Genomic DNA, 21645 nt, shown 5'->3' on the forward strand with positions numbered 1-21645 from the left:
TGTAGAGCTGGTTTGGTGGTGCTGAATTCTCTTACCTTTTGCTTGTCTGTAAAGCTCTTGATTTCTCCATCAGATCTGAATGAGATCCTTGCTGGGTAGAGTAATCTTGTTTGTAGGTTCTTCCCTTTCATCACTTTAAATATGTCATGCCACTCCCTTCTGGCTTGTAGAGTTTCTGCTGAGAAATCAGCTGTTAACCTTATGGGATTTCCCTTGTACGTTATTTGTAATTTTTCCCCTGCTGATTTCAATAATTTTTTGTGGTCTTTTTTTTTTTGCCAATTTGATTACTATATGTCTCAGCGTGTTTCTCCTTGGGTTTATCCTGTTATGGACTCTCTGGGCTTCCTGGACTTGGGTGGCTATTTCCTTTCCCATGTTAGGGAAGTTTTTGACTATAATCTCTTCAAATATTTTCTCTGGTCCTTTCTCTCTCTCTTCTCCTTCTGGAACCCTTATAATGCAAATGTTGTTCCGTTTAATGTTGTCCCAGAGGTCTCTTAGGCTGTCTTCATTTCTTTTCATTCTTTTTTCTTTATTCTGTTCCACAGCAGTGAATTCCACCATTCTGTCTTCCAGGTTACTTATCTGTTCTTCTGCCTCAGTTTTTTTGCTATGCATTCCTTCTAGTGTATTTTTCATTTCAGTTATTGTATTGTTCAACTCTATTTTTTTCTTTAATTCTTCTAGGTCTTTGTTAAACATTTCTTGCACCTTCTCGATCTTTGCCTCCATTCTTTTTCCTATGTCCTGGATCATCTTCACTATCATTATTCTGAATTCTTTTTCTGGAAGGTTGCCTATCTCCACTTCATTTACTTGTTTTTCTGGGGTTTTATCTTGTTCCTTCATCTGGTTCATAGCCCTCTGCCTTTTCATCGTGTCTATCTTTCTGTGAATGTGGTTTTTGTTCCACAGGCTGCAGGGTTGTTCTTTTTGCTTCTGCTGTCTGACCTCTGGTGGATCAGGCAGTCTAAGAGGCTTGTGCAAGTTTCCTGATGGGAGGGACTGGTGGTGGGTAGAGCTACCTGTTGCTCTGCTGGACAGAACTCAGTAAAACTTTAATCCGCTTGTCTGCTGATGGGTGGGGCTGGGTTCCCTCCCTGTTGGTTGTTTGGCCTGAGGTGACTCAACACTGGAGCCTACAGGGGCTCTTTGGTGGGGCTAATGGCGGACTCTGGGAGGGCTCACACCAAGGAGTACTTCCCAGAACTTCTCCTGCCAGTGTCCTTGTCCTCACGGTGAGACACAACCACCCCCTGCCTCTGCAGGAGACCCTCCAACACTAGCAGGTAGGTATGATTCAGTCTCCTATGGGGTCACTGCTCCTTCCCCTGGGTCCTGATGTGCACATTACCTTGTGTGTGCCCTCCAAGAGTGGAGTCTCTCTTCCCCCCAGTCCTGTCAACGTCCTGTAATCAAATCCCACTATCATTCAAAGTCTGATTCTCTAGGAATTCCTCCTCCCATTGCCAGACCCCCAGGTTGGAAAGCCTGACGTGGGGCTCAGAACCCTCAGTCCAGTGGGTGGACTTCTGTGGTATAAGTGTTCTCCAGTCTGTGAGTCACCCACCCAGCAGTTATGGGATTTGATTTTACTGTGATTGCACCCCTCGTACTGTCTCATTGTGGTTTCTCCTTTGTCTTTGGATGTGGGGTATCTTTTTTGGTGAGTTCCAGTATCTTCCTGTTGGTGATTGTTCAGCAGTTAGTTGTGATTCTGGTGCTCTCTCCACTTACTGACCCTTGAGGCTTGTGGTTTTTATCTTAGTCCTTGTTTCGTTTTATAAAACTCTGTGTGGTTTATTTTCTTTAACATGCAGCCTATTTAGCATCTACTGATTATAACTTATTGAGACTTCATTTATGGTCAAGATTATGATCTGTATTGATATGCATTTAAAGGACATTGAGAGAAAATTTTCTGTGTTTTTAGGTCACAAGATTAAATAATAAATCTTTCTTGCTAATTTATCCAGAGCCTGTATATTTTGATCATTTTTTGAATATGTGAAAAGTCAAACACTAGAGGTGAATTGTTTCTCAATATTCATAAAACATTTGCCCCATTATTTGTTCTTTGAAGTTTGCTTTGAGATGAATATAAATAACCTTATTTTTTATTTTGTTTATATCTGAATACCATAACTTGCCTATCTTTGATTTTAACAAATTTTTTGTCACTTTGTCTTTCTTGTGTCTCTTATTGGATTCTATTTTTAATCCTGCACCTTTCAATACCATTATTTTTTCATTTACATTTAGTGTTTTTAATAATGTATTTTTCATACTTTTTTTCTGTTAGTTATTAAATTCCTATTAGTTTCCTTGATTTTTTACTCTCTAAAAATGCAAGCTATATTTCCTTTTTATATTATTTTTTAGTGTTTCATAAGGTTTTATTAGAGTCTGATTTCACTCAACCAGTGGTTATTTTCAACTTTTCAAAAAAATTTTTAATCTATGTTTCTGTATTTTTTAGTGGTGAATTTGAAACCATATTGTTCAAATTTCATGTTTAAAAGAAATAATTTAGGGCTTCCCTGGTGGCGCAGTGGTTGAGAGTCCACCTGCCGATGCAAGGGACACGGGTTCATGCCCCAGTCCGGGAAGATCCCACATGCCGCGGAGCGGCTAGGCCCATGAGCCATGGCTGCTGAGCCTGTGCGTCCGGAGCCTGTGCTCTGCAACGGGAGAGGCCACAACAGTGAGAGGCCTGCGTACCGCAAAAAAAAAAGAACTAATTTAATAAGAATTTTGCTTTACCACTAAGCTCAACACTGTTTATATAATTTGAAATTTTACATCAAAGTAGTTACTATTATATTATTTTGAAAAATAAAATTCTTCTCTTTCTAGAGTAATTTTCTGCATATAGATTCTGTATATATTTTGTTAGATTCATACCTAAGTATTTAATACTTTTGGTGCTATTGTAAATGTTATTGTCTTATTGCATTTCAAATTCCGAGTTTTCAGTGCTGGTATATACAAAAGCAATTGATCTTTGTATGTTAACCTAGTGTCCAGCATGCTCTCTATACTTAACTATTAGTTCCAGATTTTGTGTGCATGTGAATTCTTTGGGATTTTCTACATAAACAGTCATGTTATCTGCAAACAAAGATAGTTTTATTCCTTCCCAAACTCTGTACATTAAATTTCCTTTTTTCGCACTAGCTGTGCCTTCTAGTACAGTGTTGAATAGGAATAGTGAAAGAGGACATCTTTGCCTTGTTTCTGATCCTAGGAGGAAAGTGTGCAGGTTTTCAACAGTAAGTATGATACTAGCTATAGATGTTTTAATAGATATTCTTTCTCATTTTGAAGATGTTCCTCTCTATTTCTAGTTTTCTAGGGGTTTTTACATGAAAAAGTGATGGAATTTGTTAAATGACTTTTCCACGTCAATTGATATGATCATCCAAATTTTCTTCTTTTACCTGTTGATATGGTGGATTACACTGATTGATTTCAAATATTGAACCAGGCTTGCATATCTGGAATAAGTTACACTTGGTCATGCTATATATTTTTTTACACTTTTGGATGCAATTTGCTAATATTTTCTTGAAGATTTTTACATCTATATTCTTGAGAGATATTGATCTGTAGTTTGTCTTTACCTGCTTTGGGTATTGCATTAGTGCTGGGCTCATAGAAGGAATTAAGAAGTGTTCTCTCTGCTTCTATTTTCTGGATAAGAATGTGGAGAATGGGTATCATTTCTTCCTTAAATGTTTGGTAGGATTAACCAGTGGAATCCCCTGGGCGTAGCACTTATTTTTTTCAAAGTTATTAATTACTAATTCAATTTTGTAATGAATATAGGCCTATTCAAACTATCAATTTCTCCTTGTGTGAGTTTTGATAGTTTGTATCTCTCTAGGATTTGGTCAGTTTTATTTAAGTTATCAAATTTGGGGGAACAGATTTATTCATAGTATTCCTTTGTTATCCTTTTAATATTCATAAAATCAGTTGTGATGATCCTACTTTCACTTCTGATATTGGTAATTTGTGACTTCTTTCTCTTTTTTTCTAGTTAGCCTGGGTAGAAGTTTATCAATTTTATTGATCTCTTCCAAGAACAAGTTTTAGGTTTTGTGGAATTTTCTCTTTCATTGCTTTTTGCTCTTTTATTTCATTTCTTCTACTGCTTTAAGCTTAAGTTGCCCTTTTTTTCCCACTTTCCAATGGGAGAAACTTATATTATTGGTTTTACATCTTTTTTCTTTTCTAATATATACATAATAATATATACACATTCAATGGAATCCATTTCTTTGTAGTCACTGCTTTTTCAGCACCCCACAAATTTCAATAAGTTGTAGTTTAGTTTATTTTCGTTCAGTTCAAAATATTTTAAAATTTCTCTTAAGACTTTTTCTTGACCCATGTGTTATTTAAGAGTGTATTTTTAAATCTCCAAGTATTGGGGGGAATTTCCCACCCCTTTCTGTTATTTATTTGTAGTTTAATTCTTTTTTTCTGAGAACACACTTTTTATGATTTCTAGTCTTTTAAATTTAAGATGTGTTTTATGGCCCAGAGTGTATTCTATCTTCGTAAGGGTGATTATTCCATGTGTTCTTGAGGAGTATGTGTATTCTGCTGTGGTCGGATGGAGTATTCTAAAAATGTCAAACAGATCAAGTTGATTGGCAGTGATGTTCAGGTCAACTATATTCTTATGGCTTCTCTACCTGCTTGATCTATAAATGACTAAAAGAGGGCTGTTCATGTATCCAACTGGAATACTGGATTTGTCTATTTCTATTACTGTTATATCAATTTTTCCCTTACACAATTTGATGCTGTGTGTTTATCATGTGTAAATACCACATTAAGGATTGTTATGTCTCCTTGGAAAAGTGACCCCTTTATCATATGTAATTCTCTCTTTCTCTTAATTAATATTTTTTCTTGTCCTGAGTCTTTTTTCTCTGGAAATAATATAGCTACTCTGTTTTTCTTTTGATTAGTGTTGACATGGTATCTCCTTCTTCATTCTTAACCCACGTCTTCATATTTGTTTTTTTCTTATTGACAATATAAGGTTGGGTCTTGTTTTCTCAGTCACTTTGACAATCTCTGTTTTTAATTGGAGTATTCAGGCCATTCACACGGAAAGTAATTATTGATATACTGGATTATATTACCACGTTTGTAACTGTTCTTTATTCATTGTATTTGTTCTTTGTCTCTTTTTCCCCCCTCTTTTTCTGCCTTCTCTAGCTTTAATTGAGCATTTTATATGAGCCCATCTTAGTCTTCTATTAACATATCAATTATACTTCTTTTTAAATGTTTTTGGCGGTTGTCTAGAGATTGCAATACACATTTTATACCACTTCCCCTGTAGCACAGGTACTTTATAGCAGAGTTTTCCCACTTCCCTTATGACATTGTTGTCATTCATTACACTTATTTATATGCTTTAATCATCACCTGTTCCAGTCTGAGATGTTCATGTTCTCCATCTGTTACTGGACTGCCAACTTGGATCCATTACTGGATCCACTGGTTTCTAATTTTCACATCTTCCTCATTACTGGATTACTTCCCTGTTTTTCCAAAATCCATCATATTGTATTTTCCTAAGAGTGGGTGTGTGCTGTTCAATATTATATATTGACAAAATAAATAAATAAACAAGCTAGAACCACACTAGATGACTTAGAGAATATTTTGCAAGGTATTAATGTGAAGACAAATTTGATGCAGAAGACAGTTTGTAATTCAAAGAAAATTATATAATATTACAATGTAATATGATGAATAAAACCCCTGCAAGATATGGGTAGGTTATAGAAATAGGTAGATGGATTTATATGCTTATGGAGAATGTAGGAAAGAATACATGCAAGATGATTAAAATGGATTTTGCAGGAGGAGTGGGCACAGTGATGTGGATGGAAAGGAAAATAATGATTGCATAAAAATTTTAGAGCACGTATAAACTGTATTTTTAAACCTTAAATATACGTATTTACATATGCATAAGGGAAATAAAGAAAATTTTAGGAAAACACTCAAAATGGATGTTTGTAAAGTAAAATTTCTCAGCCCTACATGTCTGAAGTTGTCCTGATTCACTCTGCATTTTGAAGGGCTAGATCTGTTACTGATGAGATGTCTCAAGCTATTCTTGCCATCATTCCTCCATAAGTGACCAGTTTCTTAATTCTTTCTGGAATATTTTAAGCTCTTCTCTGTTTTTTAGATGTTGGCATTTCATAGTGATATGCCTTGGTTTGGTTCTTTTAAAATTCATTTCTCTAAGTCCTTTTAAAAAAATCCATGTCCTTCTACTCCATGGTACATATCTCTTTAAATAATTCTCTTGATGTGGTCCTCCTCTGCATTTCCTTGCACGTCTTTCTTGACTCTAATTAGGTTGCTATTAGACCCCTAAATTAATCTTACTCTCCTATGTTGTCTTTCAAATTTATTCTTTTTTGTTCTTTTAATCTCTTTATTTAATTTTGTGGGAAATTTCCCTAACTTTATTTTACAACCATTTTAGTAAATCTTAGTAAATTTCCAAAAATCAATTTAAAAAAATATCTAATGCCACTATCTCTTTCTCTGTTAATTCCTTTTTCTTTGTAACCAGGGGTGCAATATGTATTCTCAAATCTCTCTAGAAATATTAGAGGTTTTGGAAGTTTCTCCTGTTTCCGACAATATCTCTGTTTCTCCTGGGGCAACTTTTTCTCTTTTTTAATGTTGGTCTTTGTTTCTGATATTGCAGACCTTATTCAAATGTCTGCTGACCTGTGGTTATCTGCTTCTACTTAAGAGGAGGTTCTGGAAATCAATCAACATTACTCACCAAATTAAAGAATAAAGAAGGAAAACGATATGAATAGCTCAATAGATGCATTTGATAATATTTAACGTTTGTCCATGAAAAAACTCTCAGCAAACTAGCAATAAACAGAAACTTCCTCAGTTTTGTGTGTGTGTGTGTGTGTGTGTGTGTGTGTGTGTATGACATCATACGTGATGGTGATACTAAATGCATTTTCTCTAACATTGAAAACAAGGCAAGGGATTCCATTCTCACCATTTCTCCTCAACATTGTATTTAAACTCCTAACCAGTGCAACAGGAAAGAAAAAAGAAACAATTTTTGGAAAGGAAGAAGTAAAGGAGTTTTATTTGCTGATGACATGATTGTTTTTTTCTATAAAATCCAAAGGAAATCTACAAATATATTACTAGAATACATGAATTTAAGAAGGTCATGAATGCATAGTTAATGTTTCTGAAAAACAATTCTATGTTCATACAATTGTTAGAAATAATTTAAAAAGCAATATCATTTAAAGTAGCCCCCTCAAAGAATAAAATAACTTAGAATAATTTTAACGAAAGAAGTGTATGACTTCTATACTGAAAGCTGTAAACACTTCTGACAAGATTAAGGAAAAATAAATAAATGGATTAGAGCTCAATATTGTTAAGATGTCACTTTTCACCAAATTTATCAACAAGTTCAATGCAAACCTTATAAAACTCTAAAATGCTTTTCTTGTAGAAATTGACAAATCCAGTTTAAAAGATATGTGAAAAAACAAAAGACCTAGAAAACCCAAGACAATATTTTCCTAATTGACTTCAAAACTTACTATAAGTTGTAGTATTCAAATCAATATACTATTGGCACAAGGCTAGACAAACAGATAAATAGTACAGCATAGAAAATCCAGAAATAGATCCATGCTTATCCTGTAAATTATTTTTTGAATATTTTCATTAATTTGGGGAAGGCAAAGATTTCTTAAATAGTACACTGAAGTTATTAGCTACAGAAGAAAAAAATGATAGCTTAACCACGTCAAAAGACAAGGTTAAGAAAATGAAAGGCAAACCACAGAATGGAAAAAATATTCATAATACGTATATTAAACAAAACACTTCTTTCCATAATATATGCAAACTCCTACACATCAATAAATAATAAATGACAATCTAATAATATAAATGGGCCAAAGACTTGAAAAGACACTTCACAAAAGGAGATTATGAATTGCTAATAAGCATACAGAGGTGTGCTCAATATTATCAGTCATTAAAGAAATACAAACATAGACTTTGAAAATAGTCCAAACAGTCAAACATAGACTTTGAAATACAGTTTGACAGGTTCTAAAACCATTAAACATATTCCTACACAATGACCCAACAATTCCACTCCTAGTTATTTACACAGAGAAATTAAAACATCTTGCCACTAAAAAACTTGTACAAGAACAACAGCTTTATTCAAACTAGTCCCAAACTAGAATCCACCCATAAACGGATTGTGGTAGGTCCACACAGTGGAATACCTTCAACAATAAAAAAGAACAAATTTCTGTTCATCCAACAATATGGATGATGAGCAAAAGAAGTCAGACACAAAGCACATGTGTTGTATTATTTTCATGTATATGGAATCCAGGAATAGGCAAAATTAACATATGGTGACAGAAAGGACAGCAATTTCCCTCCGAGAGGCTGCCTGGGCACAAGTGGTCAGGACACAAGTTGAGGGGTGGCGGGTGTGTTGTTCTGTTCTTCATTTTTCAAATAACACAACAGTTTTCAGCACCATGTGTCCCTTGTGATCTCCACTGCTTCTCCAGGTGCTGCAGGGCACACTGGTTGCTTCTCTGACCTCTGGGAGCATCCTCCACCTACAATAGTAATTAGCGATCCTCTGACCAGTTTTTGTCTTATAGATTTCGGTAGTAATCTCTCATCTGCTCATTGCCCCCTGACATTCTCGTCGTCATTGTGAATACAATCCCTTCATTAGCATTTATTGCGGGGGAGGGGAGATAATAAAAGAGAAGACAAATGATTCTTTTCAATCTGCAGTCTTTAATCAGAAACTTCTCTATGCAGAATTCAGCAAAATAATGTGACATTTCTTTGATGGTTTTGGGTACTGGTAAGTGACAATAATTTTCTTCTGGTTTGACAAAGAATCCTACTGTCTTCATAACTTTTTTGAATACAAAATGTTGATTAAAACATTATCAGAGCAATAAAATAATCACCTAAGAACCTGAATTAAAGGCTCAGGTTTAAAATTACTATCGCAGAAAATAGGAGCAATTTCTGAAATTCAGATGTCTAGAAAGATTCGCTATATAAAACAATAACACAGAAAGATTTATATTAACACAAAGTAGAAGTCCCAGAAGAAATGACTGATAGTCTTGTGAATTTCTCAGTTTATCCATATCATATTCTTAACCACATCTTATCATTTATAAACTAGTTTTATAATACAAGATGGTATTTCTCTTAACAGTTATAGATCAGAGGAGGGGACATCTTGTTTTATTTTCTCTTAGTTATTAATTAAGAAACATTTTTCAAGGTTAGATTTTTTTATTCCATTGTTTTCATTCCTCTGTTTATTCCACCTTGATGTTGTACAAATTTTAAATTTTTTTAATTAAAAAATGTACCAGATAAGGGGAGATATCTTTACAATGGTTTTGATTGGGACAGACTGGAATGGACTTTTTCAGTCCTGTGCTTCAGTCTTTCTTAACCTCCTCACTTTCTTCAATTATACCATTGTTTGTTGTTTCAATTCCATTTATTCTGGTCTCTACTGAAACCACTTATTTTATATATGTTGGTTCTTCACAACCTATCCTTTATATATAAAATGTTACAGCCTCCACAAGCATCTTGGAATATTGATGACCATTTTCACATGGTATTCTTCCTCCCTAGGTTAGCCACAGAAAATCAGAACACAGATGACACGCTTATCTTTGAAACTGTATTCAGGCACTTCAAAAGACATAAAGTGGAGATTTCAACTGCAATAAAAAAGACATTTCCTTTCCTTGAGGGTCTTCGTGACCGTGAACTCATCACCAACAGAATGTATGAAGTAAGTGAGGTTTATTATGTCACAATCTGGTAAACTAGCCCCATACTAAGTTATGCTTGGAGAACCTGAACACAGAAGTAAGGGCACAAGTAGCTAACTGAGGGGTGTCCTATGAGAAGAAGACCTTTTCAAGTATTTTTGCAATTGTTCAAGTATTGTGATAAGGTAAAAAAGGAGGGGGAGAGTAGAAGCAGGCATCACTGGAGGCAGTCCTGCTTCTAACTGAAAGGATGGTGCTCATGGTGGCCACTGGTATCAAGGTGAGTAGCACCGGAGACAGGCTGCATCTGAAGCAGGTGTGCTCCACAGATGTTTAATTCCTTGTAGGAATGCATAGAGTAGAGCATAAACTAAGAATTAAAAGAATTTTAATGAATTGATGAATAATTTAAATGAGATGATTTAATGAAATAATAATTGACACAGCATTTCTTTTCAATGAACTTCAATTTAAATAGTTAGATCTGAGAACATTAAAACCCACAGGGAATTGATGTCCTGTTAGGACCAGTTTGGGGGTATATGCTTGCTATCCTTTCTCCAGTGGTTTTCGGGGGGGGTCTTTTTTTTCCAGTTATTTACTTATTTACTTATTTTATTTATGTTCTTTCTGGAGTCTTGGAATTTGGGTTAATTTTAGCAATAGGTGTTGTTGGAGCTACAGAGATGCAAGTCTTCTCCTTGCCCTACAAATATGCTTTCCCCGTGGTCAAGTTCACAAAAGGGGAAACTGTCACCTGCCTTCCTTGAGCCCTTCCAGGCCAAGTCAGTCTTGGTGAAGGGGCAGGAATTGTCCAGTCAACAGAATAGCTGCTCATCCCCTGCCAAGTGTATTCCTAAAACATTTGACCGAGCTCTTAGAAGCCTACATATCCATTAACTTTGAACCCAATTTTATTCTTCAGAATTGCTCCTTCTTACATCTAATATAAATGAGGGTGAGGAGATCAGATTCACAAATGGGGATTTCTAAGGACAAAGGATTTACTGTTCCACTTAGTAGCCATACAAATACACAGAAATTCTAAACCTCTATGTGAAAAGATACGTATGTATGAAAATTGGAGTACATTAACCATAAAATCTCTTTCTAGGGCTCTTCTGTAACGTGGAAGTCTGCATTTATATTTTCTCCGTTCAATATTTTTTAGGACTGTCAAGATTCTTGTAGAAACCTGGTCCCTGTATCGAGAGTGGTTTACAATGTTCTCAATGAGCTGGAGAAGACATTTGACATGTCGCTTCTGGACGCTTTGTTCAGCGAGGTCAACCGGCAGGAATATCCTGATTTAAATCACATTTATGAAAGCTTCAGAAAGGGTAATTAGCTTATTATCTACCTTTTGATGTTCAAGGCCAATTTTGTTCAGCAGGTATATATTGAGCTTGTACCACGAGCCATACGTGGTGCTGGGTAGTGGAGATATAACAGTTAACAAAACACGTACCATGAGCCTTATCGAAGCACATGTTATAATGGCTGCAGTACAACACCAACCTGGAGCTCTGCTTAACTAGGCATTTAGACTCACAGGACAACCAGAGCCACAATGGCATCCAATTTAGATAGAAGGACAAATGACAGGGCAGCGGTGGTCTACACAGCAGTCCACTGAGTTCACTACTACCCATCTCAAGCTTAGCTGTGGGTGCAGCATCTATCCTGGCTTGGCAACACCAGATCAGTGGGAGGCAGTGTCCCAACAACTCTAGAATCATAACTTTCAGGGACCCCTAGAGGGACAAGCCGAGTTACAAGAATCACCACATTGAAGGAAGACCCAAGAATAGTCCATAGATCCCAATCCACATGTAATTTACCAGTCACGGGTCATTTTAAGCCCTAAACCCAGGGTTGGCTTAGTAACACAGAAGAAAGGCCACTTTCATCAGATTTCCAGAGTAATGAGCAAGAAAGCTAACTCAATATCAAACCTGCCCTTAAAGGAAAAATGGTTTTTAACTTTTTCTCCTCAAATAATCACAAAAGCTCTTCTCTTCCAGGGACTATTTTTGGTGCTATACAGAACTAAACCTTGACTTCTTCCTGAGAAGGCATAATTTATACTTTTTAAATGCTGGGGCGACTCACACCTACACTTGCTGCCATCCACCTGCCCCTGGGGGAGGTTGCTGCTGCCGCCTCCTGGACTCTGCTGTCCCCGAGAGCTCCGGTCAGCGGCCAAAGTTAGAGGCTGGGCACTGTGACCAGGGCGTGACATCTCTCCTCTTGCCAGGTCCCCACCTCCGTCTCATGTGCTGAAGCCCCCAATGCCTGCCCACAGGCCTTCTTCAACTCTTCTGGGCTTTGGGCCATTGTTCTCCTCGCACCTTTCACCTGGTTTTGCTGCGGCTTGAAGCCGTGTCCTGGGGAAGACAAAGCAGCCATGGCTCTCACAATCCTGTCCATCTCACCCCCTAGAGGGCACTGTCCCAGGAGGTGCTCCTGCCATCAGCTCTGGGGCAGCCTGGGCTCCACTGCCTCCCCTGGTGTCTCCTCCCCGGACTCCTGGCAGGGACCCACCCCCTAGGCTCCCTGGTTTATTTCCTTCCTCCTACGCTTGCTGGGTCACCTAGCTGCAGGGGCCCTGGGCTGGTGTCCTGGCCTCTCCTCGTTGGGGCAGCCTCCTGGGTCCCTGGTCCGGGAGTCGTGGGGACGTCCTGCAGTGCTGCCATAGGCACTCCCTGCTTGTGGCTTCAGAGTGTCCTTCTTTGTGGGATCTGGGCCACTATGGGAACCCTGTCTAGTAACCCCACCACACGCGTCACCCCCCTGCGTGGTCTCTTTTGGAACAGCTCATCCTCCCCAACACAATTAAGCCCAACCCTGGTCTTATCTAGTCCCACCTTTATTTTATTTCTTTTTAATATTTATTTATTTATTTGGCTGCACCAGATCTTAGTTGCGGCACGCTGGATCTTCGAGGTGGCACGCGGGCTCTTTTAGTTGCAGAATGCAGGCTCCTAGTTGCAGCATGCGGATCTAGTTCTCTGACCGGGGATGGGAACCCTGGCCCCCTGCACTGGGAGCTCGGAGTCTTAACCACTGGACCACCAGGGAAGTCCCTAGTCCCAACTTTATAGCTCTTGGGCTTTCCCTTTTATACACACGGATGTCTCTAGGATCCTACCCCTTCTCCAGAGGAAATCTCTCCGTTTCTTCCTTACAGTTTGAACAGTTCAGTAAACGCATTTCACTTTCCTTATTTATCTTGACATGTGCTTTCCCAACGATGTGAGGTTTATTTTACATAACTGACAGGATCAGAATGTTTCCACGACTCCTTTATCCTTACATACAAGTGGCTCAGTTCTGTGTGAGGAACATAACAGTTCCCTTGCTGGGGCTTCTCTTCTGTCCAAGGATGATGGGGGAACTTTACCGTGAAGATTGGGACCCACTGAGCTCTGAGTGACCCGAGGGCTAGGAATTCCTAAATTTGTAATTTTGAGATGATGTTCCTGGTCTCTGGTGGAGATCTCTAATTGTCTTCTTCTGTGTCCCTCTCTTCAGTAATCCAGGAGAAAATTCATCATGAAGAAAGCAATGGAGAAGAGAGGGAGGAGAGGCCTACTCTCCCACTAAGCCTTGAGCAAGGTGATTGAGACAAATACAAAAGCGATTCCCATCTGCTAAGAGGAAAAGGAGAAGGGGAGGTGGGAGCCCGAGTCCTGAGCAAACACTGAGAATCAGGAAAGAAATGTTGAAGGCCCACGGAGAAGGTGGCGAGGGGTGGCTGTATGAGCATCTAACCAGAGGCTGAGTCCTGGAGAAGTAGCTGTGACAAGAGATTGTTGGCCCAAATACCAAGACAAAGGAAGAGGAACCCAGGGTGTCAGTAACCAGATTGAAAGAGAATGACCTGGAAGTAATTGTGATTTAGAAAGACTCCTGTAGGAGAAGATCAGTGTAAAGGTGTGATGGGCTGAAGATTGTGGGCCCAAGGTCAACGTCAAAGAGGAGACCCTTGATGATGGCAGAAGAAGGGACCGATTTAAACGTGGGGGATATTGTTCAAGAGCAGGAATATTCAAGGAGAAAGGCAGTCATATAGAGACAGAAGCGAGGAAGTGGTAGAGACGTGGAGGAGAGGATGTGGGTATTTGAGAGACAGAGAGGAAGAAAAAGAAGAAATGAAAGGAGAAAGGGGTCAGGGACACGACAAAAACGACCAAGTTATTAACAGCTCACTTGGTTGAACATTTATTCTGGCAGTTGTGGGATTAGTGCCACTTGGATGATGTCATCACTTATGTGCCCATTTTGCAGATAAGGAAGCTGAAATCTAGAGAGACCATGTAAATAGTTGTCCTGGGGTCAATGAGCAAGGATGAACCCAGGCATTCTGAACCCAGAGCCTGTGTTTGCAACCCTGGATACTACCTGGTAACCTAATGGAAAAGACAGAACCATGAAAAAAAAACAGGGAAACATATAAAGAGGGAAAGATACTGAAAAAGAATCCCAAGGGCTGGAGAAAGTGGAGGAGAATCAGACACTGAATCCTCATGGAAAGGCCAACAAGACCTGCACGGGGAGGGAGTGGGGAAGAGGCAGCAGGACTTTGCAGGAAGTAAGGGAAGGCCACCAGTCAGGGGCAGCTCTGGGGACAAAGGCAAGTTCACTATGACCATGGGAGTCAAGGTAAGCCATCACTAGTTACTGAATGGCTGGTGGAGGTCACCCAGTGAGATGGCCTGGCCGAGGCGCTCTCAGCCAGGGTGCCGCTGACCTGTCTTCCAGTCTATGGGCCGGAGTTTGACTACAAGAGTTGGATGAGATCCACCAGGTCCAGATGGTCTCTGTATCGGTATCTGCAGGGGGTCTTAAAATTCTTATCTATAAAAAAGTGATTAGGGGAGGTTGGCACAGCCCATACTTCAATATCTGAGATAAACTTTTAATTTTCCCCCCTAGGAACTTGGGAAAACTCATGTCAAGGCCGGAGAGAGTCCTCATCTTACGACGGTCTGTTCTTGACTCTGTTCTATGATCCTTTGCTGCTTGTGTCCCATTCTGGCCTGTGCTGGGGGGCGGAGTGGCTGCTGCTTTGTATCAAAAAATTGTCAGTCTTTGCATCTGCAATTTCTCTGAGGATTTAGATAACAGTCTTTGTACTCTGAGTTGCCTGGGAGAGTTGCTCCTTCCATGCTCCTTAAACGCACTTGCTGCCAGTCCCTGAAGGCTCTGGGCCTGGACCTTTTGCCCATGCGCCTGGCTTCACAGTTTTCTGCTCTGTCCTGCTTGATCAGGCAGCGACCTCAGTGCTTTGACGTCATGTGCAGCAGTGGCCAGTGCTGCAGCCACAGTGGTGGGGGAGCAGGTGATGAGCGTTCCTCAGGGGACAGGGTACCTCCCCTGCCAGGTCCCTCACCCAGGGCCATGGACACCAGTTGCCTCCCGTGCAAACCCTCTCCCTCCATCCCTGGAGCAGAGGCCAGGAGCTGCCCTCCAAACACCAGGCAGGCGTTCGAAAGAAATCTTTGGTACTTTAGCAACCAATAACCACTGCTTACAACGCTTGACCTCCATTGGCCCATAACACTCTTAATAGTGTTATTATTTAAAATATTATTTCCCTGAGTCTCAGTGTTCTCATTTGTAATATTAGGGATCATCGTACCTATCTGGCAGGTTGTCATGAGGCCATGAAATGGAACCATGATGAGAATGCATTACACAGAATGACTGATACTAGGTATTCAGCACGTGTTCGACCCTGAGTAAAAAATACTGGTACAAAAAATATATTGTTAATCTAAAACATTAATCATAATGATTTGATTTTTCTGATCACAGTATACTGTATGTTGATGCAGCTAATAGTTTATTTAATCTTCCCCCAAACCTGATAATGAGGTATATATTACCCTTGTTTTTCAGAGGAAAAAGAATCAGCTTAGGGAGTTTGGTTATTTGCACAAGTTCACCCAGCTGAGAATTGGGAATGAACTCTGCTGTGAATAGTGGCACAGCAGGAATTCAGGTGCCCATGGCCTAGCTTCAAATTCTGCCTCGCGATCTTAGGGAAGTGACTACCCCCTTTCGTCCCTCAGTTTCAACATCTCTAAAAAGGACATGATAATAGTACCTACTTCAGAAGGTGCTGGATTTTAAACAAGTCATATCATGTAAAGCATTCACAATCATGCCTGGGGGTTCATCAGTGTTCCATGCATTTGTTATTATTAATACATTTAATTATCATCATTATTTGTATCTGGTGCCAGAGTCTAAGCTTTTAACCATTATGGTAAACTTTGGGATTTTCTTCTCTCACAGATGTCCTTTGGATTTACTGATTCCCCAGGCTGGAAAAACAGTGAAAAAAGCAATACCAACTTCTGGCCCAGGAAGATAAATTGAGGGTCATAGTTTCCCCATGCTTAGAGCACACTAGTCTATAATAAATTATAAATCTTTATTCCATGACTCTCCTTAGGAATTAAGGAACATAGAAGAGTCTCAGGGAACTTCCCACAATATGAAAGGCTCTTATTATGTAGCTTCCAGTCAGGATGCGTTATTTAAGAAAGAATGTTCTAAATTAGTAATACATTTTTAGAAAAGAAAAAACTTTCAGAGTGATTTCTGAAAACACAGTTATACTTTTACCAAATCTTACTTATTCAGAAAGTTAACATTTTAAAATACCCCAGAATGTATGAATACATATTAGCCATTCATCTATTAGTACAGCTGGTGGGAACAGGAAGGGGTGAGTGGGTGGAACTGAGATGAGTAAGGAGCAGAGAGAAGGGATTCTACGTGTGTGTGTGTGTGGCGGGGGGGAGGGGGTGGGTGGGAGGGGTGGAGGGAGGAGGCAATGAAATTCTTTAAAACTCACAGTGTGGTCTGGGGGCAACCCTGCCGGGAAGTGGAATCCCAGAGCATCTCAGTGATGGCGAGCAATGAATATAAAGAGAGAAACTTTAACCTAGGACCCAAATGATACACAACAGGCCACCAATAAGTGTGTCCAAGAGTGTGACCCAACAAGTACGGCTGTCTGTGACATGCACAGGGACAGGAAGGGCTGTGTCTCATGCCCACCAGGATGTGGCCCAAAGCATGCACCAGGGCCCACGTTCTATATTAAAACCTTGGGAAATAATTTGAAATCATGCTTTACGTAAATTACTTTTAGAAAAGCACTAAATGAGAAAAATCCACACCGCACTGAAAAATATGTCTATGTATTCATACATTATTGGAGCCGGTGGGAACAGAGTGGGATGGGTCGGTGGAATCAATAATGAGCAGAGAAGGTTTGCCATGGGGGAAGGGTGTGTGTGCCGGTCCTGGGTGGTTTACCCAGGGACTCATTCCTTACCCTCCCCTGCTCTGCTCTGCCCTCTGTCTCTGGCCACTGGCCCCCTGTGGACTTGCTTGCCAGCTCCCCTTGCTGCTGGCTCCCCGCTGGGTTCCTAACATGGGAGACACTAGCAAGAGAGTTGGAATAAGGGAGAAGCCAGGTGTTGCCCCATCACTATCTCCAGTAGCAATTCTAGGAGTGGCTGCATCTCAGCCTTGACTCCACCTTCCACCAGGCAGGCCAGCCACGGTCCAGCTTCCGCCTACCCAGTGACCTCAGCCCATGAGCCCACCCTCCGTCCCTCCCATAGCTTCCTGTTGACTGTGCTTCAGGTTGCTGCATTCCTCCGCTTGATCTTCTCTGCTCTTCCATCCACCGTGTAACCAATCCTTGGATTAAATTCCCTCTGCTTTAAAAGCTTAAAGTGGTTTGTATTTACCTGTTGGACGCTGATTGATGCCGGAGGAAAACAAAGTATTGATGAATCAAAACATGATTTAGGTACGACCTCACCTGAAAATGGACTCTTGGATCACCTCTGTGAAACAGAAGAGATAAATGCAAAGAGGAAAGATACAACCAGCGACCAAAACGATGCACTAGAAAGCCAACAAGCAAATGAACAATTTGCCCAAGAGTCTGAACCAGCAGGTAAGACTGGCTGGGTTTGCGTGAGTGTGGAATGGCCAAGAGGTCCTGACTAGTGGCAGAGAAGGAAGTAATGCACCACTAAAGGAGACACCTATTAACAAAGAAGGGGAAAATCACACAGACACACAGAGGGCAGGAATGGGGCCTGATATATTGATGGGAGAGATCTGGAGGAAGAAAGTGAGAAAGGAAAAACTAAGAGACAGAAGGTGAAGAGTTGCAGAGCCCCACCGGGGAAAAGAGACAGAAACAAAAGTCGAACAAGTCAGGGAGAGATCGGCTCCAGAATCAGTGAAGCACAGCACTTTCACGGGGTGAAGGTGGCAATATATGCAGACAGGCTATAAGTAGAAACATAAGAAGGAAAGAAAAGTCAGATGAAATGCAAGAAAATGGAAACAGGGCAAAGCAAGTCTCTGTTGTCTTTTTTATCTTCAGAGTCCTGCGAACAAGTACCTATCCAATCAAATAACGGTGATGCAAGAAACGAGACACCCAGCCCGTTGCCTTATGAGGAAGAACCAATTTTCTAATTACATCTTTGTTTTTCTATGAGAGTAAAAGCTCTCCTTTGATCTCCCATACTAATACACCCCTTCCCAATCCTAACACTGTCCAAGACACACAGCCTTCTCCACAACCTCTGGCTGATTTTAGCAGGTGTAAGTTGCAAGGGAGAAGGAGAGCTGAGCTCTTTCGTGGATGGGGTGTCCCTGGGAAGAGAATGCAAGAGGAAGAATAGGAAAAGGTGGACTGTGGAGCACCAAATAACAAAGTACAAGAGTGAGATAGATTTTAGATAAATTGACATGGAATCAAAATAATGCCATGTTGTGGAGTTGATGAAAAGAAATAAGTTGCAACTTCCTTTTCAGAGGTTATAACAGAAACATGTAAATCATGTAAGATGTTGCAGGTCAGATTTGCAAGTAAGGAAGCCCAGGTGAAGGGCCTTTTAGAAGGAAGTGGCAGGTAGAGGGAAGTGGTGTGCTGGACAATGGCACACACAGGGAGAACTTTGGTGATGATTTGAATGCTTAAATGAGGAAAATATATAGAAAGACAAAATTGATATAGAGGAGACATACGCAGGTCATAATAATAATTAAGGAACAGGGATGGATAGAGTAGGAGAAAGTAGGAAACGTAACAGAGAATGGATACATTGAAAAAGCAGGTACGGGACAGCAGGGTCAGGTCTAGAGTGAGACCCTGGGGCACATATAAGGATTATCTTACTCTTGGCACCTTCTTGTGCCCTAGGCACCTCCTTTGCCTGGTCCTAGACCCTGCTGGACCCTGGGGACAGTGATTACAAATGTAGAGGAAAAGAGATGAAGAGAGAAAGATACAGATGAAAAAGAATACCAATAAATAGAAAAATGGGGGTAGGAGAGGCACAAAGAGAATAACTTAAAAGACAATGAATTAAAAATCGGTAGAGAGTGGGCCAAACAGAGAGAGGAGACAAATCAAGACATTGCCCCACTTGAGGAGACAGTCTTCAAAAAAGAAGACACAAGGGGCTGTTCCTAATACCATTGAGAAGGGTAAGGTATCTGCAGTGATCAAAATAGCCCTGTAACCCCCGCAGATAAAAATAGGCCTCCCCTCAGGCATCTCACCCTCCCCATGGTTTCAGTACCATCATCATCTCTTGATTCCTAGATGTACATCTCCAGCCAGACCTGGTCTCTAGACTTATTCCTCCAAGTGCTTGAAGATCTGTATTCGAAGATCTGATGGACATCTCTGTTTGGAAGCTGTATCAGTTCTCTATTGCTGTATAAAAAAATAGCCCCCACACTTAGTGGATTAAGCCAACCATGGTTTTGTCACTTCCGTCAATCCGAACTTTACACATAGCCTGTGACTCAGCAGTTACATTCTTCAACAGATCAACAGAAATGCATATTATCTTCATCAAAACACATACAAAAGAATGTTCATCATAGCGTTATTCATAGTAGTCTAAAGCTTGAGCCAGCAAAAGTGGATATTTTATGGTTTTATTTTTTAATGGATAATTTCTATAAAGGAATATTATATAGTGGTGAAGATAAATATACGAAATGGATACAGATGACTATCACACACATGTTGACTAAAGAAACCAAATCCACCCCTGCCCCTGAGGAGTCAGAGAGACAGAGGGAGAGAGCAAGAGTGAATGATTCCACTTATATAAATTTATATAAATTTTGAACTAGCAAAATCAATCATCTATGGTATTAAAAGTGTCAAAGTGGTGGTTAACTTGAGCAAGATACATCTGGACAGTTAGAGGGGGCATCACTAAGAGGTTTCTGAAGTGTTAGTAATCTCCTATTACTTGACCAAAGTGATGGTTACCCAGATATGCTTGTTCTGTGATAATTCAAAATTTATGATTTATGCATTTTTATCTATGGTTTATACTGCAATTATGATTTTTATTTTTGAAAAGCAAAAAAAAAGTCATCAAAAGATGAGAAAAGTAAGTGAAAAGAAAGTAAAGATAAAATAAAAACCTGAGAGTTGAGAGAGACACAAAGAAAGGGACAGAGTTGAACAGCAGGAAGGAGAAGGGTCGGGGTGAAGCCTCCCTCCTGCAGTGGAATTACAAGGAGAAGGCTGTAAATGCTAATGAACGGTGCTTACTCCCTTTTGGAGTGACAAATGAAAATTCTTCATTCATTACAATTTGATCCAGAAGCCAAGCTACCCAACCATGGACTTCAAATCAATTCCTGTTCTGTCCTTCTGGTGGATATAAAGAAGGAGAAGCCATGTTTCAACCCCGAAGTTGAACGGCAAACCCAAGCAAGGACCGACTGTAACCAGGCATCTGATGTAATAGGTAAGGCTGACACAGTGTGGAGCAGGAGTCACAGGAACAGGGCGAGAGGCTGGGGCAGGTCATCAGGGCACATCCAGCCAGTCCAGGTGGCCGTGGACAGAGGCAGGAAGGGGAGGGAACCAGTGCCCTGTGCAGTGAGTTTAGCAGAAGAGATTCCCCAGGAATTGGAAAAATATCAAAAGACAGAAGGGGTAGATAATAAGTATTGATGTCCAAGAGACAATTTCTAAAGCAAGAGAGGAAAGTGTGGGGGTAGAAGATAAAGAAAAGGGAAAAAATCAGAGACCCAGGGTATTCAAGAGAGGAGACAGAAAAGAAACACATGAAGACAAAGCAAGGTATAAAGAGGTACCATCCCCAGAAAGAGAGGCTTATGCCAGTAGGGAAAATGGGCCAAGCCAAGAGGCAGGTGAAGAAGTAAAATAAGAATGAAAGAAAGAGGTAGAATGAAGTAGAGGGTCAGAGGTAGACTGAGGGTGGTGGTAAGAGGTAGAATGAGGGTGAGGGAAGAAGAGTGCTGGCAGATGGGCAAAGCTGCCCTCTGTGAATATCATCACCTTTTGTGCAGGACCTGGAGAAACCTGCAGGTCACACACATTCAAGCACAGGCCACGGCGCCCTGAGTTAACTTAGCTTCTAGATCTTCCCAGTGCTCTCATTCTGGGGTTTCCTGCTGCGTGGGCTCCACCCTGAGATCCTAAGGGGTTTTGTTCCCCTGTGCAGTGATCAGCAGTGAGGACTCTGCAGAATCCAGTGACGGAGACGAGTCCCCAGAACCCTCCACGTCAGCACCGAGAAAGGCGTCCGGTAAGGATGTGGGAGAGCAAGGCCTAGGCTGCACGAATCTGAACTAGAGCTACTGTTTCCTGAGAATCTTATTCTGAGCCCCTTCTGTAGCATGGTTCCAGTTTACTCTGGAATCCCATTCTCTG

General features: G+C 40.4%; 1 protein-coding gene across 7 annotated transcripts in view; it reads left to right on the forward strand.

The window, feature by feature from the left end:
* The window catches only part of SP100 (SP100 nuclear antigen), a 92833-nt gene that overhangs the window by 32034 nt on the left and 39154 nt on the right, over positions 1-21645 (forward strand). For 6 of the 7 annotated variants that reach the window (XM_024124496.3, XM_028482540.2, XM_028482545.2 and 3 more), the window contains exons 2-8: positions 9745-9907; positions 11059-11227; positions 13422-13505; positions 14826-14876; positions 17725-17874; positions 20567-20713; positions 21437-21520. In XM_024124496.3, the coding sequence (XP_023980264.1) occupies positions 9745-9907; positions 11059-11227; positions 13422-13505; positions 14826-14876; positions 17725-17874; positions 20567-20713; positions 21437-21520 (848 nt within the window). The remainder of the gene's footprint in view (positions 1-9744; positions 9908-11058; positions 11228-13421; positions 13506-14825; positions 14877-17724; positions 17875-20566; positions 20714-21436; positions 21521-21645) is intronic. The other variant, XM_024124497.3, reaches the window with a different exon arrangement.

Source organism: Physeter macrocephalus, chromosome 2 (genome assembly GCF_002837175.3).
Source record: "Physeter macrocephalus isolate SW-GA chromosome 2, ASM283717v5, whole genome shotgun sequence".
Classification (NCBI taxonomy): domain Eukaryota; kingdom Metazoa; phylum Chordata; class Mammalia; order Artiodactyla; family Physeteridae; genus Physeter; species Physeter macrocephalus.